The sequence below is a fragment of the Candoia aspera genome, chromosome 4, assembly GCF_035149785.1.
Source record: "Candoia aspera isolate rCanAsp1 chromosome 4, rCanAsp1.hap2, whole genome shotgun sequence".
Taxonomy (NCBI): Eukaryota; Metazoa; Chordata; class Lepidosauria; order Squamata; family Boidae; genus Candoia; species Candoia aspera.
Window position 1 is genome coordinate 40,249,221 of NC_086156.1, and position 27,291 is coordinate 40,276,511.

At 37.3% G+C, this 27,291-nt stretch overlaps 2 protein-coding genes across 5 annotated transcripts; one reads left to right on the forward strand and one right to left on the reverse strand.

Moving 5' to 3' along the window:
• NGLY1 (N-glycanase 1) lies at window positions 1-19,660 on the reverse strand. 4 transcript variants are annotated; one of them, XM_063303900.1, is made up of 12 exons: window positions 19,328-19,658; window positions 15,501-15,615; window positions 13,131-13,346; window positions 10,817-10,979; window positions 9,671-9,890; window positions 8,809-8,930; window positions 7,457-7,602; window positions 7,123-7,233; window positions 5,400-5,564; window positions 4,235-4,420; window positions 1,767-1,944; window positions 1-749 (listed from the first exon to the last, which is right to left on the reverse strand). In XM_063303900.1, exons 1-12 carry the CDS (start codon window positions 19,453-19,455, stop codon window positions 577-579), a joined length of 1,923 nt encoding a protein of 640 aa, XP_063159970.1. In that variant the 5' UTR covers window positions 19,456-19,658; the 3' UTR covers window positions 1-576. The 4 variants fall into 4 exon arrangements, with proteins under 4 accessions (XP_063159970.1, XP_063159968.1, XP_063159967.1 ...); XM_063303897.1 differs by lacking the exon at window positions 1-749 and having other exon boundaries at window positions 1,388-1,944; window positions 19,328-19,659; XM_063303899.1 differs by lacking the exons at window positions 1-749; window positions 19,328-19,658 and adding an exon at window positions 19,132-19,241 and having other exon boundaries at window positions 1,388-1,944.
• On the forward strand, window positions 19,246-26,174 carry OXSM (3-oxoacyl-ACP synthase, mitochondrial). The gene is made up of 3 exons (XM_063303901.1): window positions 19,246-19,348; window positions 21,961-22,971; window positions 25,340-26,174. The coding sequence occupies exons 2-3, from the start codon at window positions 21,986-21,988 to the stop codon at window positions 25,740-25,742; spliced, it is 1,389 nt and encodes a 462-aa protein (XP_063159971.1). The 5' UTR covers window positions 19,246-19,348; window positions 21,961-21,985; the 3' UTR covers window positions 25,743-26,174.
• The last annotated feature ends 1,117 nt before the right edge of the window (window positions 26,175-27,291 follow it).

Sequence of the window (27,291 nt, forward strand, 5' to 3'; positions counted from 1 at the left end):
CATTTTTGAAAACTAGTAAGTTTAAATAAAAATTACAAGAAGTAATAGTAATTATTTATAGTTCTATTCGTTTAATATTGTCAATGCAATAAATTGTCTACTATAAAATTACAAGTAAACAGAAATCTTAAACATCACACAAAAGTGTTTTTTAAAAATGACATTCCAGAATCCAGAATTAAGACCCTAAAACCTTCATTCCATTTTTTAAAAACTTCTTTTACAGATTAAATATTTTAACTTGTATTTTCAAACTTGAAAGAATATGCAGCAGATGCTATGCATGATTACTTAGCATTTTCCTCAATTGAGTTTTCTCTCTACAGGTATTCATAGAATTGCTTTTTGAATGAAAAATTCTACATCCTTTTTCCCTTTGATATGTTTGTTACATATTTTCAAGGAAACAGAATAATCCAGAATTTTGCTGTATTTCATATTAGCAAAGTCTGTTTCTTCTCAAAAGTCATACAGATTGCACAGAATCTTGAGGGGTTTTTTTACACCATTCATTTACTTTTGAAAAGTATTTTGTCCTGGAAGTTAAGATGTCTTCTCTGAATATTTGCTTAATATTCAGAGATCACTGAATTTGATAATTATCTCAAAACAATCTTCAACCTCTTTTAAACTTTGTCTAAATAGCTGTGCATGTTGCCATGCAATATTGCCATCCCCTCCACTTAGCTCAGCTTCCAAGATAACATTTGTTGTGTTGGAAATATCAGGGTAAGAATGAAGCCTTTTATCTATACAAAGGGAAAAAAAAACTGTTAAAACAATGTATTAATAACAAAATGTTAAATATAAGGATATTGACAACCCCCGCAAATTATTTATTATATAATAATAAGAATTATTTAGACCATTGTCAGAATTTGTTTACATCTAATAGAGAGGCAAGACAATACATATTGGCTTGGGGAAAAATTAAGAATTTGTGATGTCTGTTTTAATTTTCAGTTACCATCTTCTCAAGTATTTAAAAAGACTTATAGTCTTTTTTTGTGAGTCTATAATATACTTCATCTGATGTATATTACACATATTTGGAAACTGGCATGTGTACAGTATTACTGTTCCAAAACTGGTTCCAGATTGAAAATGAGTTTGACTAGTTGCCATAGTCATTTCTGATTTTGGGTATGCTCCATCTGGTATCTATGGGTGGTTTTGTTTTAATCTGTTCTTTTTGTTTTTTTCTACTTCTACACCCCCAGAGTCTCATGATTGGGACAATACATAAATGTAAAATAATGGGCAGTATCATCCCATTACTGAAGAAAAATACTCTTGAGAAAGAGTTTTGTTTCAAACAAATGCAGAGTTACATACATACGTTTGTTCGTAACACATAACTCTTACAATAGCAACATAATCCTATGGTTATTTAATCAGAATTAAACAGCACTATTTATGAGGGATAAATATTCTTAATATTTATGAAATATATATGGAATTCCAGCTACAGGCTGGAATCACATGCACAAGTAGAGACAACTTCTGAACAAATATTGCAGGATTGCACTATAAACCAAGAAAATTTGAAGTACAGTTTTAGCCTCTGACATGTTAGTGAACTTACATCAACTCTTCTCACTCCATTCTATAAAATGGAACATTTGGATTATGTTTTATGACAATTAAGAAAATTAATAGGTATGATGTATTGTTAGCATTAGATACAACATACTGTATGATCACCACAACCTTAACTTCTAATATCCTTGCACTGTTTGCAACTAGTTATTAAATTTTATACGTGCCTCCATTAACATCAGCTGCAGTGTTTCCAGAGCGCAGTGTCCACTTTACTCTTCCACTCTCAAATGTCTGGTTGGTTGTTCTGACTGAAATGTTTTCTATTTTTAGACCAACTGAGCCACACTCAAACTTCCAACAGATGTAGCCAGATGAAAAGCCTTCCTTTCGAGCTAAATAAACCTAGTTAGAAACACAAAAAAATGTGCATATTAAACACTGAACTGCAGTGTTTTAACTGCATTAAAATTGTGATGTTGCATTCAATTTAGTGCATAATCACTTCAATGATAATAACAATGAAATCTTAGTTAAGGTTTGCCTAAGTGCAAACCTTAGTATATTTAGTCATATATCCCACTGAATTATGTGCAGTTTACTTCCTACTAAGTACTGAGCATTAAAAAATAGTATTAAAAAATAACAATTCCTAAAAAGAATTCTACAGTATATACAACTTTTGTAGCATTCACATGTTTTGTTCTGGTTTTACAATGAAATTCATATGCAGACAGTTTTATGGCACAGCTTATTTGTGCTTTGCAAAATAATACTGTACATATCTACAGGGAAATAAAGTTGCAGATATAAAAAATCTATCTGATTCTAAGATTCAGACATATAGCAATGAGACATGCATGTGCTGAAAGGTACTCAGAACAAGAGTAAAAGGGTGGTACTTTAGTCCCTTGCTTTCAAAATAGTGATTGCCACTTTCAGTTTCAATTAAGAGGTCTTATATGTCTGGAGCTGCATAGCTGAACCAGTTTCAGAACAGCTGATCAAAGATCTGTACACAAGTAGTGGTAGTCCTCGCTTAGCAGCCACAATTGGGACCGGCAACTCTGACATTAAGCAAAGCAGTTGCTAAGTGGGAAATCATATAACTGTGACTGTGCTTTCCTTTTCCCCACTCCCAGGCCCTTTGGACTGCTCACCCCAGCACTGGGATAGCCAGCTTGAAACTGACAAGACTAATCAGTTTCATACCTTCTGCTTTTGTTTTCCTTCTAACCTCTCCTCTGCCCTTTGGAATGCTCACCCAGGTGCTGGGATAATTAGCAAGAAGGGAATTAATGTTTGTATTTATATTTATTGAAGAGGAAGGGATAGCAAGACAGTAAGCAGGCACACAATGGGGAATACACATCAAAAGGAATGCAGTGGCACTGGCAGTCATGAGCATGCTGTGTAGACAGCCCTGTGTATTCCCCATTGTGTACTTGATTACTCCCTTGTAATCCAAGAATTCCAAAGGGTGGGAGAATGGTTAGGGTTAGGGTACAACACGTACTGATTGTAATGGTGATCATGGGACTGAGGGATGCTGCAAAGGTCGTAAATGCAGGCATTGGTCGTAAAGTTGTTTTTTCAGCACCATCGTAACTTCAAATGGTTGCTAAACAAAGCAGTCACTAACCAAGGACTACGTGTATTACTTTCGAAGATGGATGGAGCTACTGTGTAGAGACCAATGCTAGATCAGACCATCAATTTCAATTATCTTTTGCTACTTATGCTGACTATTGAAACTTTCTTTTTTATGTTTAATCTGCCAGTTCTCTGTGTTTTACTTGTGTGTGCCAGCTGTTCTTTAATTTCTTCACAAATTTAAAAGGAATAGGTAGGATCTTAATGAATACATGAAGACTGATGTGCTTTGTCCCTTAGCAGGTGACAAAACAAAATTTAGGATAAGAAAATTCTACGTAGTTCTTATGTTTGAATAAGGATAGTTGTAAGATAAAGACCCTCACTCTAGAATTAAATAAATAATTCTCTAGATAGGCAAACTTATAATGACAGTAATAGTTATACCAGTTCTTTCAGAGGGAGGTCACATAAGCTACCTTGACAAATCAATGTTTTAGAATAGGGTATGTAGTGCTTTGAGGGACGCGGTGGCGCTGCGGGTTAAACCGCTGAGCAGCCGATCGGAAGGTCGGCGGTTCGAAACCGCGCGGCGGGGTGAGCTCCCGTTGCTAGTCCCAGCTCCTGCTCACCTAGCAGTTCGAAAACATGCAAATGTGAGTAGATCAATAGGTACCGCTTCGGCGGGAAGGTAACGGTGTTCCGTGTCGTCATGCTGGCCACATGACCCGGAAGTGTCTATGACAACGCCGGCTCTAAGGCTTAGAAACGGAGATGAGCACCGCCCCCTAGAGTCGGACACGACTGGACTTTACATCAAGGGAAACCTTTACCTTTACCTATGTAGTGCTTTGGATTTGAAGGGATAAAAGTGCTTTGGAGTGTGCTTGTGCATGCACATAGCACCTGTCAGCAGCTTCTTAAAACAATTGTTTATTTTACCAGGGTCATATTGCAGCTGCAGAAGGTACCCAATGGATCCCAGGAAAACATTCAACTGTTCTAAGGAATTGCCAACAGATGCCATGTGAGCATACTCTAAGCACCTTCAAATGTGAAGCCCTGTGCAGCCCTATTTTAGAATAATGTTTTTTCTACTTACCATTTTCCAATCTGATTCAACCTTTCTCCATAGAGAGTCCATTTTCCAAACACCCTGCTCCCAACCACAGATTTTTTCATTATTATTGGATATTCGTGTGTAACAATCTTCCACTATATTATAGCTGAGGTGAAAAAGCTTGGAGGCCTTCTCTTTTCCAGTTGGAATAAAGACCACTTCTTTGCTCTAAATTACCAAACCCAAAACTTAAATTAGTTTCTCATCAGATATTTAGTAAATGTTGCTAATGATTTATAATAAATGATACAAATACATATTTTATATGATGCGTATCTGTGTACATTCTAAAGCAACTGGTAATAATAACTCTCTTCTCCAGTTACAGTTACATCTGCCTACTGATGACAAATTCTGCTCTGCTTTCTACAACTCATTTGAAGCATACATTGTCTTGTTTTCTCCTCAGTTTATAAAGTTTTAGTACAAATTCTATATGGAAATATCTGGGCATTATTATAAAAACTATTTTCAAAATTCATTTTGTAAATATTTTTCCCAATGCATTTCTTACAAGAAATTCATAAAAATGTTTATCTTAGGAAGAATATATTTTAAAAATTGCATGTATTTGGTATGGCTTTCTCAGGTACACTTTTTTTTTTTTAACTAAATCAGTACATCACAAAATTTAAAAAATGTAAAAACTGAAAGTGATTGCACTCAGATTCTCGTATTAGTTTGGGAAATGAGAATTAAATTAGCTGATATTAACAGATGAACCAAACAAATTTTGCTAACATGCCTAGAAGCATGACTAACCTTAATTACAGTACTCAATACTGACATTTTAATCAATATTTATTTAAAAATTGCTTTGTATTTTAATTGTTTATAATTTTAGTGTTTTGTTACTAGGAAGTTGTAGTATAAATCTAATGAATAAATAAGTCTGCTTTTCTTTGTTCACTTGGGATCTATTTACTGTTGAGATTTGGGTTCTAATTTGCTCTGGATAATAGCTAAAACAAATTGAAAAGCTATTATCGTAATTTTTTGGTTGAAATAAATAGGAGAAATCTGTGGCAACTAAGACCAGTAAGATATAAGTATAATTAAATTTCCTTGAACAGAAAATAAAACCAACAAGCTGCAATTAGGGCTTACACTAAGAATTCTAAAAATCGCTACTAGATGCCGTAAATACCTCTAAAGCAATTTCATCTCTGGCAACTCTCCAAGCCAATGATCCGGATACTCGTCCACCAAGTTCTTCTGGCTTTGGTGTTTTAGGAGAAATGAATTCAACAAGCTCCACAATGAGTCTCTCTAAGAGCTCGTTTTTTCTCGCCTCACTCAATATTTGCTGTCTCTAGGATGAGTGACAACAGTAAAATTACATCAGACTCTTATACCTATCTACTCAGAAGCAAATATTCTCAGGAAACTGTATGAAGTATGAACTGTATGAATCTGAATTTCATACCACCAAATTGTAATAAAGATAAAAATAATTTATGATAATTTATTTTAATATCATCTTAGATATCAGCTGTAATTTGTATCACCTTTATTTATTTATTTATTGAATGTGTATGCTGCTGAATCATTCCCATAGCATCTTACAACAAAATTAGTTTTAATTAGCATTAATATCGAAGTGCAGTTAAATATGAAGACAAAAAAAAAGTTGAAAATTTTTAACATTTAACATTAAATCATGCTGTAATAGTAGAGTCAGAGAAATTGAGAGTTCCACTTATTTCTACTGCAAGCATGACTAACAGTGAAATCCTATGTATGTCTATTTAAAAGTAAGTCCCACTGAATTCCATAGGATTTATTTCTGGATAAGGAAACATACAAATAAAGCATAGAAGTCCATTATACTTAGCCATTATTAAACGTTTAACATTAACTTGATAACAAACTTTTGGATTTATGCTATTTGTAAATTTTATTCTGAGTTTGGGTTAGTTACCCACTTTTTAATTCTAAACTGAAGAAAAAAACATGTTGGCTGGATCAAAAATGTTATTCCATAGGACTGTCTGTCCTTAGAGTACAAGAGTTAATGTGAATAAGAGAATACTTAATAATTTGGTACTTTAAAAAGGTTATATTCCTAATGACAGATGCTTTGTCCTATCAAGCATTATACAATTTCACAGTTTTAACTGAAATTTCAGTATTAGACTAAATCTTTAATGAATCAATCACATGAGCCTTCAACGAATCTGTCTATGTATATGTTTGTTTGCTATAAGATTAATAATCGAAGATTTCAGAGGGGGGAAATCATCATTTTCATGAAGTCTGCCTCTGATTTTTCTTACTGACAACTCTACAAAACAAAAACAGTACAGTCAGTATCTTCACAGAGCTAGAAGGGCTCCAGCAAGACTTGAGAGATATAAAGAAAGCCAAAGATTTGCAGTATCTGCCGAAATTGGACTTGAATGGATAAATCTGAAACACGTATAGGCAACTCTAAATAGAATCTGCTATGCATGTATCTTTCTCTGATTAAAATTCCACAGGAAAAAATAAGCTTTAAAAATCTATATACAGGAAATTTACATGACAAAGGAGGACCTTGGCAGAGATCTGGGGGAGAAGAGATAGAGATCTGACTCTGAGAAACAGAATCCGTGACACTGAATGTATGCCGCTACAGGGCTACTTACTCCCCTTCAGTTGTGCAGCAGCTTATCATTTATATTAATTGGTGGTATATTTTTTTCCTTGCCATCGTCTTGTAATTGACATGCAGCTGATTTTCCATAAAGAAATAGTGCATGTGTTTATAACGATAAGTCTGTATCTCTTTCAATTAACCGTGAACTGCAACAGGTAACATTTGCAATCTTTGATTTCAAGTTTTATTTCAACCTTTCTGTAAATTTAACAGTTAAGTTAAAAATACATACAATTTTGTTAAGATTATTGATGGTTTCTCGTAGCACAGTTTCTTTGACCTGTGTCCTTCTAGAAAGCAATTCTTCATGTTTACAAGAGTAACGCCAGGTGACATCAACGACCTGAAATGCACAGATTATGAAAGAAAAGACCTTAATCATGCAGCCTTATAGAGAGAAAACAGATTGAATTTCAAACATGTTAAGATCGTTTCTTCATTGGAATGATTCCAATCTCCTCTTTGCCATGCATCTATATGACTGCTTTAACGTTAGAACCAATGCTACAGCCAAAGCTATTTCTAAATGGAAGTTCTGTTTAATTCAGTAAACACCATTCACTTACCTCCTCTCTAGAAAAGGCAATAATATATGACAGTTTTTTCCCCCATCCAATCTCATACAAAAGGGGTTTATCACAGACATTTTCACAAGGGTCGCAATGAAGCCACCTTTGCTGTGATACAGAATAAACTTCAGTCCACACATGGTCTGAGAAAAAAAAATTCAAAGGAAAACAATGAGCATTAAAAAGGAATCTTCTCAATTTTAGAATGCTGAACTCTTCAAAGAGAATATTCCACTTGAATTACATTTGCTTGTTTATTTAAATATATACTCTCCCTATGTTGCATTATCAAGATCATTTCAAGGAAAAGCATAAGGACATTGTCTAACTGTAGTGATGATTCCTGATCTGGACTGTTTAGAAAGGAATTAGACAAATTAATAGAGAACAAGGGTATTGGTTATTTGCATCCTTCCCTCCCCTTGTTACCTGCCCTATACTGATAGATCTCAGAATGGGATACAATTAATGAAAATAATGTGAAACAATGGAAAGCAATTTGGCTAAAAACAAACTGACCAAACAACCATTCCTGGAAATAAAAGCTTGTTCTTCCCAAGGATTCCAACTATAAGAACACCCTCTTTGTTCTTTTAATAGTGGGGAACAGAGGACAACCCCTTCAACAGTTGAATACTGAAGAAGCATTACCTCAAGCCTCAGTTACAGGCTTCTCACTGTAATTTAATAATTCTTGTGTGTGTGTGTGTAAGCTCAAATAGGCATACATAAAATTCCTTCCTCCTGATTTTCAATCTCAACAATAACTCTGACAGGTAGACTGGGCTGAGAAAATATTCTCACTTAAGTTCTGTGGATGAGGCTTCAACTTGGATATCCCCAGTGTCTGCCCAACTCCCTTAATTACCATATTGCTTCTCAAATATGGACGAAATATCTTGTTCCTTTCTAGGTCTAACCTTTCGGTGGAGAAGCTTCTTTACTGCTTACCCTCCCCAGTTCCAAGTTTATGAGTCTGTGTGTCCAAAATATTTTTTCATGATGTCAAAACCTTGCTTAGTAGAAATTATAGGCATGTGTAGTAGTAATAATAAATGTATTCCTTCATAAATGGAAATTTAAGAGGCCACATCAATATATTCTGATGCGGGCTACAATTGTGAATTCAGGGACTTAGATGAATAGGACTGCACTAATGGTACAATCTGCAAGCCATTGAAATGGCACTTGGAACAGTACTATTGATTTTATCTGCACAATTTCAGAGTGCCTAGAATACATTGAAATGGCACTTGGAACAGTACTATTGATTTTATCTGCACAATTTCAGAGTGCCTAGAATACATACAGTTCTGATTTTAACGTAAGATATTCTAAAACAGCTATACCTGTTGCATCCCAAATGTATCTTGCTTCAAATCCTACTGCTCTACAACAAAGTGTAAAGCAATTGGCCCATTCACCACAACGCCCTCGTCTAGTTTCCAGGAGCTTCTCAGGATTGTTGTATCTGGCACATAATTATTAAAAAATGAAGCTTTCAGTCACTGCCACAAGAACCAAAATCATTCAATTATCTTAAGTTTTCCTGTAACTACCAACAGCTGGAAATTTGTAATAGGTCAAATATTACATTATTGAAATTTGTCTTTTGGCTTATTATATCCAAGAGTTCTTTCAGACACTCATCATGGTACTTTAATTTGCTTATTTTCCTCTCATATTACTGTTTCTTTTGAATCATGTAAAGCCAAAAACAAAGCACTTTATGAGTTAAATAAAACATAGCTTCCTATTTCAAATCTTTAAGCAGGTAATTATTATTTGGATAACTCCAAACCTGTAAAATCCTATTATATGATTCTTGCTGAAAATACAACCTATAAAACTAGCACTGATATTTTAATATTTTACATTTATTAATAGCACTACTGCTGAACTCCAGACTTCATATTAAAACAATGGAATCTGAATCTGAATGAAAATCTTCCTAAGACATATCCACTGTCCTCAGCTCACCAATATAACAATAATTTAAAAAGAAATCAGAAAGTAGACAAGTGATATATTCTACACTATCTGATAGCAAACTTAAAGAACAACCATATTGTGCTCCCCAGTGGTTCATGTGTCCATGCATTATAGATGGAATCCGATCTATGCAGATTGAGATACAAGTGAAATGCATCTACTAAACTAATAATGTCTAATACAAACCAAGCCAATAAAGACTCTATTTACTCAACTCACCTTGGAAACCTGTTGCTGAACTGACACTGGTTACAAAAGTGATTTTCAACTCTACTTGCATCCCATCTCAGGTCATCCTCATTAGGTGACAAATTATTTTTAGTTTCTGTCTGGCCCCCACATTTGCTACATAGTAGGTTATTTACCCACTCAAAAAAACTACTTTTAAACCAGTTGAGGAGCTCCAGCAGCAGAATATCCTCTTCTCTCAGAATAGAATCTATACATTTAAAAAGGGAATTAAGGTTAAAACAGGAATCCAAACATTAAATTAGAATACCCATTTACAGGAACTACACAGAATTAAAAAGAAAATTTCTGAGGGAGCATCAAGAAAAAGTAGTTTTATATCAAATGTAGTAACAGCCTCTGTAATATTCTTACATTTTTAGGGAGATATTAATTGAGTGTCTGAATCTGAGACACACCTGGCTTGTTCCTTACTGACCTTACTAAATGCTTGGGGGAAAAAATCAGTAGTTTTAAAGGTCTCAGGAACTGAAAGCAATTTGTTGTTTATAAATCCAGAGCTAGGAAACTAGAAATACTAGCATGCCATACGTGACTACTGGAACACTTCCGCTGCATAACCAACATAGAATCAATAGGGTGACAGACCTTGAATGCTTACATTCAAGTTCTCTACTTAGAATTTCAACCAAGTCTTGTTTAAGCTGGGCTTTTTCCTACCTGGAGATGCATCATTATTGCAGTTAATCTGAAGGTACTATGTGTAAAAAAAAAAAAACACCTGATCAACTACTTTCAGTATAACTTATGAGAATTGTTTGTAAGTGAAGTAAAAATATTTGCTGTCCTAGATAAGTATGAATCAATGGCAAAAATGACCACCTTTAATAGAATCATGACAACTGTAGTGGAAATAACTGCACAATCCTCTAGACCAGTGTTTCTCAACCCTGGCAACCTCAAGATATGTGGCCTTCAACTCCCAGAATTCCCCAGCCAGCATAAATGCAAAGCAACAATTCTTAGACCTGTATGAAAAATATACTGCTTTCCTATTTCTAAAGCTATTCCAAAATGCATCTCCTGTGACTGTTTTGTATGGTAAGAGATGAGTGCATTTATATAGAAATGTTCTGTTCGATATTGTCAGATTTTCAAACTGTATTCAGATATTACCTCTGTCCATTTTTTGGACTTGTGTTAGCTTTTCCTGAGCTTCCTTTTTCAGATTTTGGAGTGGAATACAAGCCAGTGCTTTCTTTTGTAAAACTGGGTTTTCATATGCCATTACATGCAGAAAATTTGACTGAAGTGTCTTCAAGAAAATTGATTCAGTTGTCTAAAATGAGGAAAAAATCTTCTCATTTCAGTTGTTCTAAACAGAGTTTCTAGGAACTTCTGATAAATTTATTCTTCTAAATAACTCTTCTTAAACCTGATGACCTCCAGATATATTCTAACAACACAGATTTCAAGAGAGCCATGATGTTCAGGGCTACTGGAAGTTATGGGCCAATTATATCTGGGGAACAATGGTTTGAAAAAGGCTGTTTGAAATGTCAAAAAGGATGTCTGCACTGGTATGAGAGGCTTCTTCACAAACTTCAGTAAAATAAATACAGGCAAGCTGCACAAGCATAAATATCTCCTGTAGTTCAAAACCAGTATGTAATGTGAAATAGTTGGACGCACTCTTTTTAACCACCGCATGACTTAGGTATAGAAATAACAGCAGCAACCATTAAAATTTTTTACATTTATGCCAACGAGTATCAGATTTCAGGGCAGAATATAGTAAAGAATAAACAGACTATAGTCAGAATATACCCAGATCTTAAGTAATAAACTTGTGTCTAGCACAAATAGTCAATTTTATTTATTTTATTATTAAATTTATACACTGCCCATCTCACTGTAAAAGTGACTCTGGACGGCTTATAAATAAAAAATTATAAAACCATTATAAAAATAGAAAAAGTACAAAAAATAAAAGAGGGAAACTAAAAGGCAGAGAGAGTGTCTTAAGCCACCAACCACCCCCAGGGCTGCCTATCACTCTTGGATCCCCAAGCTAGTTGGCAGAGCCATGTCTTGACGCTCTTTCCGAAGGTCAGAAGAGCAGAGGCCAATCTCACCTCAGTGGGTAAGATGTTCCACAGGCAATTATAATGTGGTTAACAAATAAAGGCATGTAGCACATTCATATGGAAGCAGCGTAGTCCTTGAAGTAATCCTTTAAGGAAATTGCAGTCTGCTGCAAATCAATGATTGAGTAATTATAGGTCTGAGAGCACCCCCAAATAAGGGATCATCAAAATGCCTTTTTTCATAGCAAGTTCTTTTGTTCAGCCTCTAAGCTCCTCAGAGAATTTGAAGGAATATTGGCTGGCCCTTCCATACCTGACAGGGAGTCACTTGCTGGTTCCTGATATCTCTCAGAACTTATCTTAGAAGACAAATAAAGTAGGTCAATTTGTGATACCACACTGAACCTAGTAACTAAGAGTCTGAAATGCAATTTTACAGTATCTTTAGGTGGGAAGAAGAATGAAGTCCCCCCCCTTTTTTTCTTTATCAATTGTTCTCCACACAGTGTCCTAAGATAATTTATAAGGTAGGAAAGAAAGTGGAACTCAGACCTAGATCCCCACGAACCTCACCCTTTAGCATTGGCATGGGGAAACCTTTTGATCCAATGTACTTTTTTAATAACGTGTACTACTGGAATAATCAGAAACATTCATTTACCAGAAGGCAAACTGACATTATGTATCACGTTTTCTGCATGCTTAGTGACATGTTTCCATACAAAGCATAGGGAGGGGCACATACAATCCAGAGATATCCACTGACACATAGTATGAGTACCGACTCTTACAACTCAGTCACATTTGTGAGATGGGCAGCTATATAAATTTGATAAACAAACAAACAAACTCTTGCTTTAGGAAATCTCTGGTAGAAACTGAATTAATGTATTGTGCCGATGTGCTGCAACAATTATAATCATATATAATAAGCTCTGATCCAATCTGAATAGCCTACTAGATCATTTACCCAATTTGGAAATTCCAGCTGATTCACAGATTGAAAGCATCAATCTGATTTGATCAAATCACCTTCAAAATAAATCTCCAAATATTCACATAATCGTATAATCAGTATGATTACATATGCAGACATGGAAGTAATTTTAGTATGGTTTGCAAGTATTTTATAAAGTATCATGTAAAGTGATCTTAAAACCACTATACATTTTATTTTCATACTGTATAGCATGTTCACAATCATAATTCATTGGCAATATGCTTGAAGACTAAATGCTTATGTAATATATAACTTTATAAATGTTACATAAGCACAGGAAGCAATGTTTCCAGGAATTACCATATGAATTCCATTTCTATTTCACATTGTGGTTTAGGTCTTTAATTTCCATTCCCAATTTCAAATATTATTGCTCAGTGTAACAGACTTTAAAAGAGGTTACCATGACAGGAGACTGAGTAGTTGGGTCTAAGCTGGTGTCAACGGTACGTGTCAACTGGAGTGCATTAGACTGTGTGTTTGTTATCTTCCCAGAGGATCCTGATCTGATTTGATCTGATTCGTGTAATCGGCTGTTTCTTTCCCCAGCAATTAAATTTCGAATTCTGCATAGCTGCTCAATTGACGCTTCCTTAGGAAAAGTAAGATGAGTTTCCCCCTGAAATTACAATTACAAAAGTGAAGTCATGTAATGGATGCCTATTCTAAAACATCATCAGACTCATAAGTAGGAATTCAAAGATATCTGATTTATTAAAGAACAGCATGCAGGATCACAGAGAAAGCTGAGAATTATGAAAGCGCGCCAAATTCAAACTAAAACTCTCGGTGCAAATGAAATCCCTCCCCCCGTAGAATCTTCTCAAGTCCACAATCCCAGGTGCTCCTAACGGTTTCTGATGGTCTGCGGGAAAAGGCCTTGAACAGATAACATAACCCAAACACATTCCATTGTACTGATTTCACATACAGAGCTTGGTACAAGGTCTCACAGCAGGTCCCTCCCAAACAGAAACGCGCGTCAGCACCATGGCATGTGAAACGTTACTATGTATAAACTACATTGAATCAGTGAACATGACAAGTCATCTATATTAAGAAGCATTTTGGTCTGAATTATACCATGTCTGCTAGCTTGGCAAAATAAGTGGCATAAATAAAAAGTACCCTTTCCAACTACAGGTAGTCCTTGCTTAATGAAGGTAATTGGGACCGGAATTTTCACCGCTAAGTGATGGGGGTCATAAAGCATGACCTCATGTGACCTCATTGCTTAGCGATGGCAATCCTGGCAGTACCCGTTGCTGTCATTAAGTGAGGATCGTGGGTTGTTAAGCAAGGACCTCACGTGACTGCAACTTGTGACTTCCTGCCAGCTTCCAACAAGCTGCAGGCAAGTGCACACTATGGAGTACAAATTCCCTGGGATCTTGTACTCCATAGCTGGGCTCCTCGGGATACAAGGTGGTGGGAGTGGGAGTGACTTACAGGAGTGACTTGCAACCTTCCCTGCTAGCTTCCCATTTACTTTGCTTGCGGGAAGCCAGCAAGGAAGGTCACAAATGTGATCGACCGCAGGACGCTGCTACCATTTTAAGTGCGAACCAGTTCCCAAGTGCCCAGATCCTGATCACATGACCGCAAGGATGCTGGGCCAGCCAGAACCTTGAGGACCAGTCATAAGTACCACTCATTCAGCACTGTTCTAATTTCAAACAGTCACTGAACGAGTGGTCGTTAACTGAGGACTACCTGTATGTTGAAAACTGCTAGTTTCCACTACTGGGAAATTAGCAATCTACAAACAGGATCACTGGATGGGAAGGGGAAAATGTAATCCCTCCCAATGATGCTGAAACTCATTAGTGGGGGCAGAGCGTTGGTTTCCAGCTGCCATTACTAATGGGAAAATAGTCCCAGGTTTCTCAGCTAAGCAGCTACTGATCCGTGTTCTAAAAGTTGGTATGCTAAGAAAAGAATCACCTTATTTGGACAGAAATTTGATAAATAGCCATTTTAGTCTATGCACCTTATAACTTGAAGGAAGGCAGTTAGGAGAAAGAAATCATTTTTATGAACTTCATAGCAAGAAATTTAGCTTAGAACACAATTGCAACAAAATAATTCTATATAATGGAACTTCTGTGTTCTGTTATTATTCACAGCATAGGAAATAACCTGTTCTGCTATAAAGTCCTCCAAGTACAATGTGTATAATATACATAAAACGCTGGGCTCTGAACACAACTATAGTCTTTTTCTTCTCATTGTGTTGTATCAGCTTCAGATTAAAATAAAGGCTGATGAACTGTAATTCCAGATACCCCAGAATTGGAATAGAATGTAAAATGCAGTGAGAAAACAAACCAACCATCTATGGAGTCAATAAAATGCTGCAAAAATATCTGCTGTCCAAAAAGAATTTTCAGGGCACTTTGTATAGCTTAAGAATATAAACAGTGCCCTGCTGGATCAGTTCCCTGGCCTATCTAGGCCAGCAGTCTTTTCTCACAGTGGTCAGCCAACTGTACAAGGAAGCCCACTAGTCTCCTAGCAGACTGGCTTGTGTGTATACGTACAAATTATAATACGAATTATAATATAACCAAGAATGGTTGTATATGGCAAATCTTTGTTTAGATTACCAGAAGAATAGAAGTTGGTGCCATCTTAAAAAATGGTCTAGTTTTCCTTAGCAAATAAAGCCTGAACTAGGGCCAGAATAAGGTATTCTACAGTGAGGGTGAGAATAATGAGATGTTTCAAAAGGACCAAGTGGAATTCTTCTAGGTGGAAAGTTCAAGGTACCTACCTCTTCAAACCCCATTTCAAACAGACATTCAACAGCTCCTCTGACAGGCAACAATCTAGTGGAGAATGCTTGATTTCCAATCCGAATAGATCGATATTTTTCTTCATTTGGGTGTCTGATTGGAATGAAAAGTAGAAAACTATTTAAACAAATTGTTTTTCAAAAGCGTGCTGTATATTTAGAAGCCAAGAACACTGCTCTCATATTTCATAACAAACTTTGGCTTTCTGCTGACCCCAAGTACTTCCTACCATGACTCTGAGTTCCATGGAGATGTTCTCTGGATTCACAAGTCTCAGATTTTATTTATATAGTAAAAGAAGTCTGTAAAATGGTTTAAAGCCTTTTATTGCTTATGTTCACAGCATGATGTGATCATACAACCCTGCATGATAAACCAGTATTTTTTTAAGGGAACATAGCTGAACTAATCACATTATTTTGCCATATTTGCAACAATATGGTCCCTCTTATGACTATTCTTGGATCAGGAGACCCTGCTCATAGTCACTCACATATTGATCAGCTCTTGGATATATTACGTTTTGCAAGGGGCTACCCTTGTAAACTCCTAGAAGCACAGTTCCTAAACAGGGTGCTGCAGCAAATGCACAGAAGTGCCATGGGATATTTAAATTTTTGAGGGAAACCCAATGATACTCAAAATCTGTCAGACACCACACAAACTGCTACCAGGAGGTAGTTCACAGTTATGCCCTAGGGGCTCTGTGAAAAAATTACTGAGATACTAAGGGTGCAGTGAACAGGGAAAGTTTGGGAACCTCTGCCCTAGAAGCAATAGCTGCTCTAGAATGCAACAGCATGTCAGACCTTCGAGGCAGACCACACTAAGAAACCGATGCCATGCACGTCAGTACTATTTTTATTGTAACAGCTATAGTAACAAACTTCTGGAAGTCTGAATGTGCTTCCCCCCTCCCTCCCTCCCTCCCTTTATCTTTGTGTGAACTCAGGAGGGGCTTGTCTGAGATGTTTATTCAAGTTACTTTCTTGGCCTGGGATCAGGATACTTTTATCTGACTGTTGCCTTGATAGTGGCTCTTCCTCCTGTCCTTCATGGATATTCCCTCTACGCAGCCTGAGTAGCTAAGCACTCATTTCATGTTGTCCCTAATATCACCATTTCAAGAGTTGCATTGATTACCAGTTGGTTTCTGGGAGAATTCAACTTTAATGATAAAGTGCTGGTTACCATTTTAAAGTCCTACATGGTCCAGGATGTGAGTAACTTTTAGACTGCTTACTCCCAGCAGTATCTGCCTATTCAGTAAGATCTGAAAGAGAGGATTCCCTTTCGGTGCCTATTTCAGAACGAGTGTTATCATCAGGAGCCATTAAACTGGGACTTCTCCATTGCTACTCCACTCCTTTGGAACAGCATTCCCCCAGGATAAGATCAGCACCAACAGAGGAAAGCCATCAAGACCACACTATTCCAGAAAACCTTTGGGGACTGATGTGAGTTGTGAGATCTCCCTGTATCAGCAATAGTTTACATAATTTTGACAAGGTATGATTTGTGTTTTGCAAGAATTATGTTACTGTTGCATTTGGTTGTTATTTTAATCTGTTTAGGGAATTGGAGTGTACACTTAAGAGCCAGATGTAATTTAAGTAGCATATAAATCTGAATAATAAACATTTGTGTTTTACCGAGATCATAGTTAGTACGGGCATTATGTTTACTAATATGTCTTATTATATTTGAATCTTCCTTTGCTCTTGTTTATAAGGCACTTAATGAAAACTTTGAGAAAATTATCTGAAAATTCAGTTAGGCCAAAATATAGGGGTTAAACCATTCAAGGAGCATACTGCTGCCATTTTCTAAGTAACCACTTTGGCTGGCAGGGCATTTGTGGACATGGTTTAACCTTCTGATGCTTCTGCTTAGAATCTTAAATAGTTTAGTACTGATTCCGCCTTCTCCCTTTAGAAGACTTCTTTGGAGTTTCCTGACTTTTCAATGTAGACGGTAGCATCCAAAATGTAAAATGCCTTTTTTAGCTATTGTAGTTGAGGCCAAATTTGAAGTTTTTTCAGCAAATGGAAAGGCCTTTATTTATTTACTTTGCATTTAGACTTCCTAATGTATGACCTAGTTGGATTTAACTATTGATGTGCACTGGTTTTATGGACTTTAATCTACTAAGAAAGGACATCTACTTCTTTCATCTTTCTTCTCTAAGAACTCCATGTAGTCTTTCTATTTTCCCCTCTGGGGCTCACAAAAATGGTTACCATTCAGGCAATTGAATCAGTTGTCACATGGAAAAGCCTGAACAGGTCATTTTCTTGACTTAGTAAGCTTGTTATTTGTACTCCAGAACAAGAACCCAACAGGAACCCACCTGTTCCCTCTACTGGGAGAAAAATAGTGAAAGTAAAAATACAAACAAAGCAACAAAATCCAAAGAATCTTGTAGCATTATACAATAAATTTATTCTTTGTTGCTTTTTCTGCAGAATCAGCTACTCTCTCTAAGGAACACCTTCCCAAAAATGTATTCATTTCTCCCATTTCTAACCATGGCAGGTTTAAATAAGGCAGTTCTCCCAGCTTTGGGTGAGATTATTTTGCCCATATTAGATTTCTTTAACGCTTCTCAATCAGAACTTATTTCAGCTCTAAGAATAAGCTGGAACTCCCAATTTTAATACATTCAAATGTGTTTTGTGCTACACAGAACTAGATGGGAGCAATACAGTGATCCATATTTCTTCAAACACTGTCCATGCTGCAAACAGCTCAAAAGTTTGGATGAGAACGAAGATCAAATTGATCTAATCTAGTTCCTTGGAACTTAATAATTTCATTTTTAATATATCCCAGGCCACACATATGGTTTAACACACACTAGTAACACCCTTCCCTAATTTGGTCTACCGGCTTCATTGGCCATCAACCTCAGTAATTTCTAACCAACAGGGGAGCTGCCCCACGCATCCAGAGGCTGTATTATTCCAATCTTATCCCTACAGTCTTATGCTATCGTACAATCCTTATCTTGAAGGTCTGTTCTTACTGATCTTTGAATACTCTGGTAATAAGTGTTTTCTCAGGGATCTGTTAGACACCTCAAATACTGTAGTTAAATGAGATTAACTATGTAGGACTGGGGATATGCATGGAGCACTGATTGTTTTTGCCCCTCTCAATTGGCAATTTGCATTTTAAGACTACTTGCCCCCTTTTCCATTGTGACATTACAGCCTTAGGTGTTTAATTTTTAAAATGAATTCTATTGCAACTCCAATTATACTAAGTCACCCCACTCTCCAACCTGAAAGCCTCATAAACATTTAGTGGAGAAGAATATGCACTCTGCCCATACCCAGTGGTTCTCTCCAGCTCTCAAATTTGCTTGCAGCTTGACAGAACAGGTAACAGGGTACATCCTTGTTTTAAATTCATCTCCCTGGCAAGAATAAGCTACTACAAGAGACTCAACGATCCCACAATCTAATGGATTTGCTGGGATGCAGCTTCGTATTACACTGAAGAAATGAATGGGCAAACTAGTAAGGCCACAGCGGTCTTTAATGGTTCCTGTTCCCCCTTACATCTTAAACAGGTGCCAAGAGAGAGAGAATTCAATTTGTAACTGACCGAGCACGAAACAGGGAATTCTTAAATAAACAAAATCATTCCTTTCTCAGCTGCGAACCCGCCCGCGAGACTGACAACGATTGTAATGCCCGCGATCCACAAGGTTTTTTATACCCACGGCAGCCCCCGTCCCGACGGCCTTCGCGAAAAGACAAATGCCAAACGTCTCCACCTCTGTTTGGCCCGTCCTTCTCACCTGATTATATTATCCGCATAGGTAAGCAGCAAACCCGAGGCCTCTAAAAACGTTTCTCTAGAATTCTGGCAGAGCTCGCTTACTGCCCGCGAGGCCGCTGGAGTGGCAGATCCCACCGCGGCCGCCATCCCATTGCAGTGGCGTTTGCGTACCAGAGTCTTTGCCAGAGAGAGAAAAGAAACTTCTCTTTCGGGCGCACCCGCCCGTACTCAATTCTAGATATTGCTGCCTCAGGCTACCATGCCATTAAGGGGGGGAGGGCAGGCGGAATTTCCCCTCCCCGCCTTTCAGAAACTTGTATGGTGGCCCAGAAAGGGACGGCGATGACGCAGCTGTGACAGGAACGCTTTTTTCCCCTTCAAAGGTGAGCATGCGCAGCAGTGACATTGCCACCCCGCACCTCCTGACCCATTTTCCGGACCTTGGGTGTCTTGCAGAGTTACCGTGGCTGGGCTGCAGAAATCTGGACGACCGGATGGCATTGACAGCAAAGTAACCATTCTTTGTTGCCAATTAGCGTGGTCTGGATTTTTGCATCCCCAAATATGGTAACCCTACTGCGTTTGTAACCCATGCTTTCTGGGTTAGCATTTTCAAGCAAACCATGTTTAGTAATGCTAATGTGCTTATGTCTTCCTTATATGTGCTGCAGAATCCAAACAATCACTAGATGACAAGAAAACTCTTTCCTGTAATCTAGTGCTCATTCAGCTTTTGCAACTCAGATTTGGTAGCCTTAATCAAAAGGCACTATGGATCTTACCCTCATTATTCCCCTATTTTTTTTTCCTTCCAAGAAAACAAGATGGAAAAAAACGAAGGGAATCAAGATGGTTTATAAATGGAAGACACTATCATCTAGATCCCTTTGGTGAATGAGGCAAGGCAGTTGTATGAATTGCATGATAAACCTAATCTTAAGGCATCCAGACTGCAATCCTAAACATACACTTTAATAATATTTAAAATGCTACAAGATTTGTGTTTTTATTTTCCCTTAAAGTTAAATCCCACTTACCTTTATGGGAGTTACTTCCCAAATATATAAAACTGCACTGTATATCAATTGAAAATGAAACTTGCACACAATCTTTATAGGTGTTTATTGAGCTGTAAGCTCCACCGAATTCATTAAGGCTTAGCCTTAACTTTGGTAAATCTGTTGCTTGTCCAGTTGAATTTTGCTAAACTGGAATTAAACTCTGTCTACATTGGATACTCTTATTACCACAAGAAATGAGCAATCTGGACTTTTCCAAATTTTGCTGAATAGGAGCCCCAATCGGCATAACCAATAAGAGGGGATACTGGGAATTGCAGTTCAGCAACATTTGTAGGGTCACAGAGTTACTTACACTTTTCTGTGCAATACAATTAAAATAGAGGGTACATCAGAGGATGACTATTAGCCCAAAGATGGCATAAAAGGCTTGTATAGATTAGTCCTTGGTATAAAGGAGACAGTAGCAAGGATATAAATTATTTGGTCTCTGATTTTGGATAGCTAGTCCTTTTTCATTTCCTTGTTCTCTCCATCATAGATCTGAATTCTTCATTTCAAGTTAATCCATTTGTTCCTTCATATATATCTTCAGAAATGCTGAGATTTATATAAGACATACATTGGGATCCAAATAGCCCATTACAGTAATTCATTCTATATGCTGAAGAGGGGATTTCTGTTTCTTAAAGAGTGGCATCACATTACAGATATGCTGTGGACAGCGAGAGGACCTTTGAAAACAGGTTATGTTATATGAGCCTGCTAAACACAGAGAATAAAAAAGGCCTTCCTTATGTGCTCCTGAACCAATTCATGGCTCTTGAGCCCTGCCCCCGCCCTGAAAAAAGAGAAAACAGAGTTTGTCTAAACTTCAGAGTATTATACAGTGCAAACCAAATTGCTTATCATAAAGCTGGATACTGTAGCGTGTTTCTGGCTGACTAAAAAGTGACTTCATCAACCTACTATACAGTTTTCATGGCAACAGTGCCCTTTTCTTTTCTAGAACTTTTTTTAAGCTTCTGGGTCTATCTTCCAGCCCTGGGATTCTCTGATGGTGTCCCATCCAATCACTAACCATGCCTGATTCTTTTTAGCTTCCAAGCTAAAGTGGATCATAGTATATATAAGAAAGCTATGGCATACTGAATTGTTCTTCAGATTCCAAGGCTTTATTTTCCCAAAGACCAGCAAAATCCCAAAGTTTATCAAGATCTTTTTCTACTTCCAAATATTTCCAGGAAAGATATAATGATGGTAAATAAGACGTTATCTACCATAAGGTAGGTAAAGTTTGAGCTGAAAACTGCCATGTATATATTAATTTTTGAATTTAATATATATTCTAGCATGATCAAAGGGTCATTTCTTTCAGATTTTATAAATAATTTGACACTGGAATGTGTAAACTTTGTATGAGAAAATCCTGACCTCTCTTTCAAATTGCCATCTGTAATTCTTCAATTAGGCTTGAAAATTAGAATGTAGGAACCATTTATTTTATTTTACTTAAATTTACATTATCAAATGTTGCATGTTTGATAGATTAACACTTTATTTTACTGTTTTAAGAAATGTAAACTTTTCCACGTGGCTAAGAGTTTATAAATAATTATTTTTTCCCTTGTAGGAGTGCACTTTGGAGCAGTACAGTGATGATTCTCCAGCACTTGAGAACTGTATTCAGAGCTGCAAGCCTCTATCATCCAAGTCCACAAGTACAGCAGTATCCAGAAATCAATAAAAGATGCATCAGTACTAGTGTAGCTGCTCAAGGTCGAAGAAGGGTTGTTGTCACAGGTATAGGATTAGTATCTCCTCTTGGTGTTGGAACCCAGTTGGCTTGGAACAATCTTCTCCGGGGAAATTGTGGCATTGTTGCTCTTGAAGGAGAAGAATATTCCTCTGTTCCTTGTAAAGTTGCTGCCTGTGTGCCAAAAGGAGTTGATGAAGGTCAGTTCCATGGGGAAAACTTTATATCAAAATCGGACAGCAAAGCTATGTCTTCTGCCACCATCATGGCCATAGGCGCTGCTGATCTAGCATTGAAAGACTCTGGTTGGTCTCCGCAGTCTGACCAGGATAGTTTGAAAGCTGGTGTGGCAGTAGGAATGGGAATGGTTCCACTGGAAGATATCTCCGATACAGCCTTGACTTTCAAAACCAAGGGATACAACAAAGTCAGCCCATTCTTTGTTCCAAGGATTTTGATCAATATGGCCGCAGGTCATATTAGTATCAAACATCAGCTGAAAGGACCAAACCATGCTGTGTCCACTGCTTGTACTACGGGAGCACATGCCGTGGGAGACTCTTTTCGATTTGTAGCTTACGGTGATGCTGATGTGATGTTGGCTGGAGGAACAGAAGCTTGTATTAGCCCATTGTCTCTAGCTGGATTTGCCAGAGCTCGGGCTCTGAGCACTAGCTTTAACTCTGAGCCTCAGAAAGCTTGTCGGCCATTCCATCCACTAAGAGAAGGATTTGTCATGGGAGAAGGTGCTGCAGTTTTGGTTTTAGAAGAATACATGCATGCTATCCAGAGAGGAGCTAAGCTGTATGCAGAAATTTTAGGCTATGGACTGTCAGGTGATGCCTGCCACATTACAGCGCCTAATCCAAATGGAGATGGGGCTTTAAGGTAACAGCCATAATCTGTAAATAGTTATAAGTTACTTGCTATATTCTAGTTTTGATAGTATAACTTCCTAATACCTCTCAGATGTGATGTAGTGTATGGTACAATTTAAGATCATTATGGGGTGGAATAGCAGTAACTGAAGCCTTTTGCATTCTTCCTACAGTGAGACAAGAATGTAAATATCAGCCCTGGAATCTTTACAGGAGATAGGCTACAGGGGTCTCATCTTCTTGAGCCATCTCCCTTCAGAATTATGCCTCTGCTTTTAGGTGCTTAACAATAATGAGAAAGGTAACAGATAGAACTAAAGAAGTCTCCACTTCTTTGATCCCTTGCTAACTTCGTAATGGCTTTCTTTCTGGCTGACCAGGGGCCTTTTATATGGGAGCATCAACTAGCTAATCCAGAGATCTGGTTGCCAGAAACAGGATACCAGATTTGCGGGGGTGGGGGGTATGTATATATGTATGTCTCTGTGTGTGAAAAGCCTGCTGACAAAGAGAATGTTGCACTGCCATGGTCAGTAAGCAGACACTTCTTGTTACTTACTCTGTGCCTTGCTATTTACCCTATAAGCAAAGTGTTTTTACTGGGTTAGCCTTGGTTGCCATTTCACAGTCATTTGACCTAGTCACTAGATGCAGCTGTGGCATTCATTATATTTGCTCAGTGACAAATTCTGGAGACTACCCATCTTCCCAGCATAAGGCCAGGTATGACATGGATACCAATAGTCTTCCTTTAAGGTGACTCCATCTTCAGCATTATGTAAGTGTACACTGGTGGAGAGCCTTTCTTGTGGTTGCACCCTGATTAAAAAAATGCCTTCCCATATAGGGGTTAAGTTGGCACCAATACATTTATTACTGAAATATCTTTTCATTCTTCTGTATTTTTGATGGATGGTGGCTGTTTTTGTTCCTTTATTTACCTGCTTCTTAGGCTTTATATTATAACCTCCTTTATACTGCTGTAGATTTTTAATTACTTTTCCAAATGTATTATTATTCAAAATATATCAGTTGCTCTGGATAGTAATTTATAGCAGACGATCAATATGCTAAAACTTAAAGTGGTCTGCATAGCTTCATTTTTAAAAAGGCATTGAGAAATGGCTGAACCAATACTGGTTGGTTAGCTGGACACCTGTTTTTCATAATTTGGTGAAAAGTGTTATTAAAGTGTTAAGTGGAGCTTTTATGTAGGACGGATGTGAAGCTGATGTAGTTTTAAATTCATATTTGGACAATGCAATTTGAAGTACCATTGTACTTATTGGGGATAATCATGAGACAATCATGCAGTCTCATTCTAAATAAGTAAATAATTATGGATTATGTTGTACCTATGCAGTGTGTTAGAACTGATGAACACTACTGCAGAAAAAAGTTAAACTAATCTGCCTTATTCATTCTTAATAGTGATGAGCTTCCCCATTATGTAAAAAAGACTACATTTACCACTATTAATTAGCTATGCTTGTGCAGTTCTAAGATACATGGCAGCTAAGGAGAGACATAGCATTTGATGAAATATTCTGTCAACTAGCACAACTGAAGATTCAAGATAATTAAAGTCATCAGCTCACTAGAACTGAATTTTCTAGTTGCACATCAACCTGGCAATAGATATTTATAGAATATTATAGTTCAATTAACAATACTAACACAGAAGGCAAGTGTGTTTATTTGTGCCTTAAAGACCCAGCCTAAGAATTCAATTTTTAGTTAACAGGCCTCTTGTGAAGCCCTTCATGCTATGCTCAGTCCTGGTTTGGGTGGGGATCTCCTAAAGCAGCTTTGAAATTTGGAGAGGAGGAGGATTGCAGTGGACAGGATCTGTCAGACTCCACAATCAAATGATTGCTGGATTGTTTGATTGAGTTCGTCTTCGTCGATGAGTCAACGTGTGTCAAGCAGGAAGAGGAGAGGGGGAATTGCAAAGAGTGTGAATCGCTGGTGTTTGGGCTGGAAGGAGGGAGTCAAGGTCGTCCTGCCGGAGACATCTGTGGCTGGCATTGCTGACCATTAGAAACAGTGTGGAAAAGACAAGAAGGGGGGAGTGGGGCTTTGGAATGTTTTAATGAGTGAGTTAAGGCGGGAATCTTTTAATCGCAGCTTTCTTCTGTTCTGTGCACTTGTCTTCACTAAACCTGAATTCTGCATATACCAAATGTGCATGAATTGGGTCAATATTGGGACTGAGGGTGTCTGAGGTTACAGGATCCCAGAAAAGCTCATTTACATACATGACGTTTTATATCCTGTCAGTGTTGTGGTTGATGTTTAGTTATTTTCATGCACAACAAATGGATCAAAGTAACCTTTCCATATCAGATAATACTAATGTCTTCCTTTTTGTTCCAAAGATGCATGTCTGCAGCAATGAAAGATTCTGGAATTTCTCATGAAGATGTAACGTACATCAATGCTCATGCCACCTCCACTCCACTAGGAGATGCTGCAGAGAATCAAGCTATCAAAGAGCTCTTTAAAGATCACGCCTCTGCTCTTGCTGTCTCTTCAACCAAGGGAGCAACGGGTCATCTCTTGGGTGCTGCAGGGGCTATTGAGGCAGCTTTTACTGCTTTAGCTTGTTACCATGGAATTTTACCACCTACTCTAAATCTGGATCAGACTGAGCCACCATTTGACCTCAATTACGTTCCACTAGTGGCACAAGAATGGAGAAGTGAAAAGCGGCATGTTGCTCTCAGTAACTCCTTTGGCTTTGGTGGAACTAATGCATCACTGTGTTTTGCTAATATTTAGTCTTGTGATCTGTATATGTAAATACTATTGCTCCCTCCCCCATTTGCCTATAGCCAAATATATGCATATATTACATATTACAAATATGTAAATCTTTTTGTCTATTTTTTCCATTCATTCCTATCATTTTTACTAGTGCGTGTTCTTTAGGATGCTTTATTTCAGCTGAATTTCTGGGGATTGGACCCTCTTCAGTAGAAGGATGTAAAAGGTTTCAAATTCAAAACATTCTGAACTCATAATACCCCAGGGGGTTGAAGCAGTTGTTTAAAGTTTGAAGTGAGTGAACATCCACTCTGAATCAAAAAAGGAAAATTGTGGATGTTTTATCCTGTTTTTATTTTACTCTGAATTGTTAGCCACTGAGAGTCATGTGTATGAGATAGGCAGCCTTATAAATGTATTAATTAAATAAATAAATATACCTCTGAATTTCTTTAATCCAGTTCCTGTGCCACATTTATGCACTCCTGAGAGAGAAAAAGAGAAAGAGAGGCTATTCAAGGTTGCTTTTCCATTTTTTAAGTTCCCTTTCTTCTGCCTACTTCCTGTTTCCTTCCATTGTATAACATTTCTTAGCTGACTCTTCTGTTCCTTTACTTGAGTAAGTGGATGAGTGGCTGGCTTCTGTGAAAGAACAGAACAGAACAGCTTTTATTGTCATTTCACTATACACCAAAGTTTACATTAAAATGAAATTTCGTTACAATTGGCTCAGCAATAAAATTACCCTAATTACTATAATATGTATATATATTCTTTACCCTTTCCACTCCTCTAATCTTGATCCCTAATAAATATCAGTCCTACACACAGCAACTCTTGGATCCATTTGCTTATGCTCCCTTGGCAACCTAAAGTAACCAGAAGGGGCGTGGATCCAGCTCATACCTTAGAGAACCCTAGCCATTTTTCTTTGTTTGATCACATGATCTCAGTTAACACTGATGTTATAACAAACATTGTATTAGATTCTATCTTATTACATTATCTTGCTCAGGGAAGGCCCTCAGGTTCATAGATGGACATCTTCGGGATCTGATCCTTTCTTTTATGGTCCTGTATACTTATATCCCACCTTTGACTGTTCCCCCACAACTTTCTAAATGTTTGTCAAAAGTGTTATTACTGTTCTGTCTCTTCTTCAATATATTCTGTAAATTTAAGTGCTTTTATGACTTCCAAATATTAATATCAGTTAGCTTGGAACATTTCCAAACATCCCAAGCACTTACTGCAATATATTATTCCCACCCCCATCCCCCCAGATTTGCTGCCTTTCTGTATAATACACAAGACTGCCTACAAGCCAGTTTAAGCATATAGTAGTAGATAATAAGTAGTGATATATTACAAAACAGGTCAGGTAACTAGGTTTATTGAAATGTTTTTATGAATGAGAAATAAGTGATTATATGCATAGAAGGAAAAGCATCATAACTGAATTCTATAAATAGCATTACCAATGCAGGAAACATGTATTAAGCAGATAATTCAAGCCAAGGATATAATAATTCTTGGCAAGTAACACATAAAACATCATTCCAAC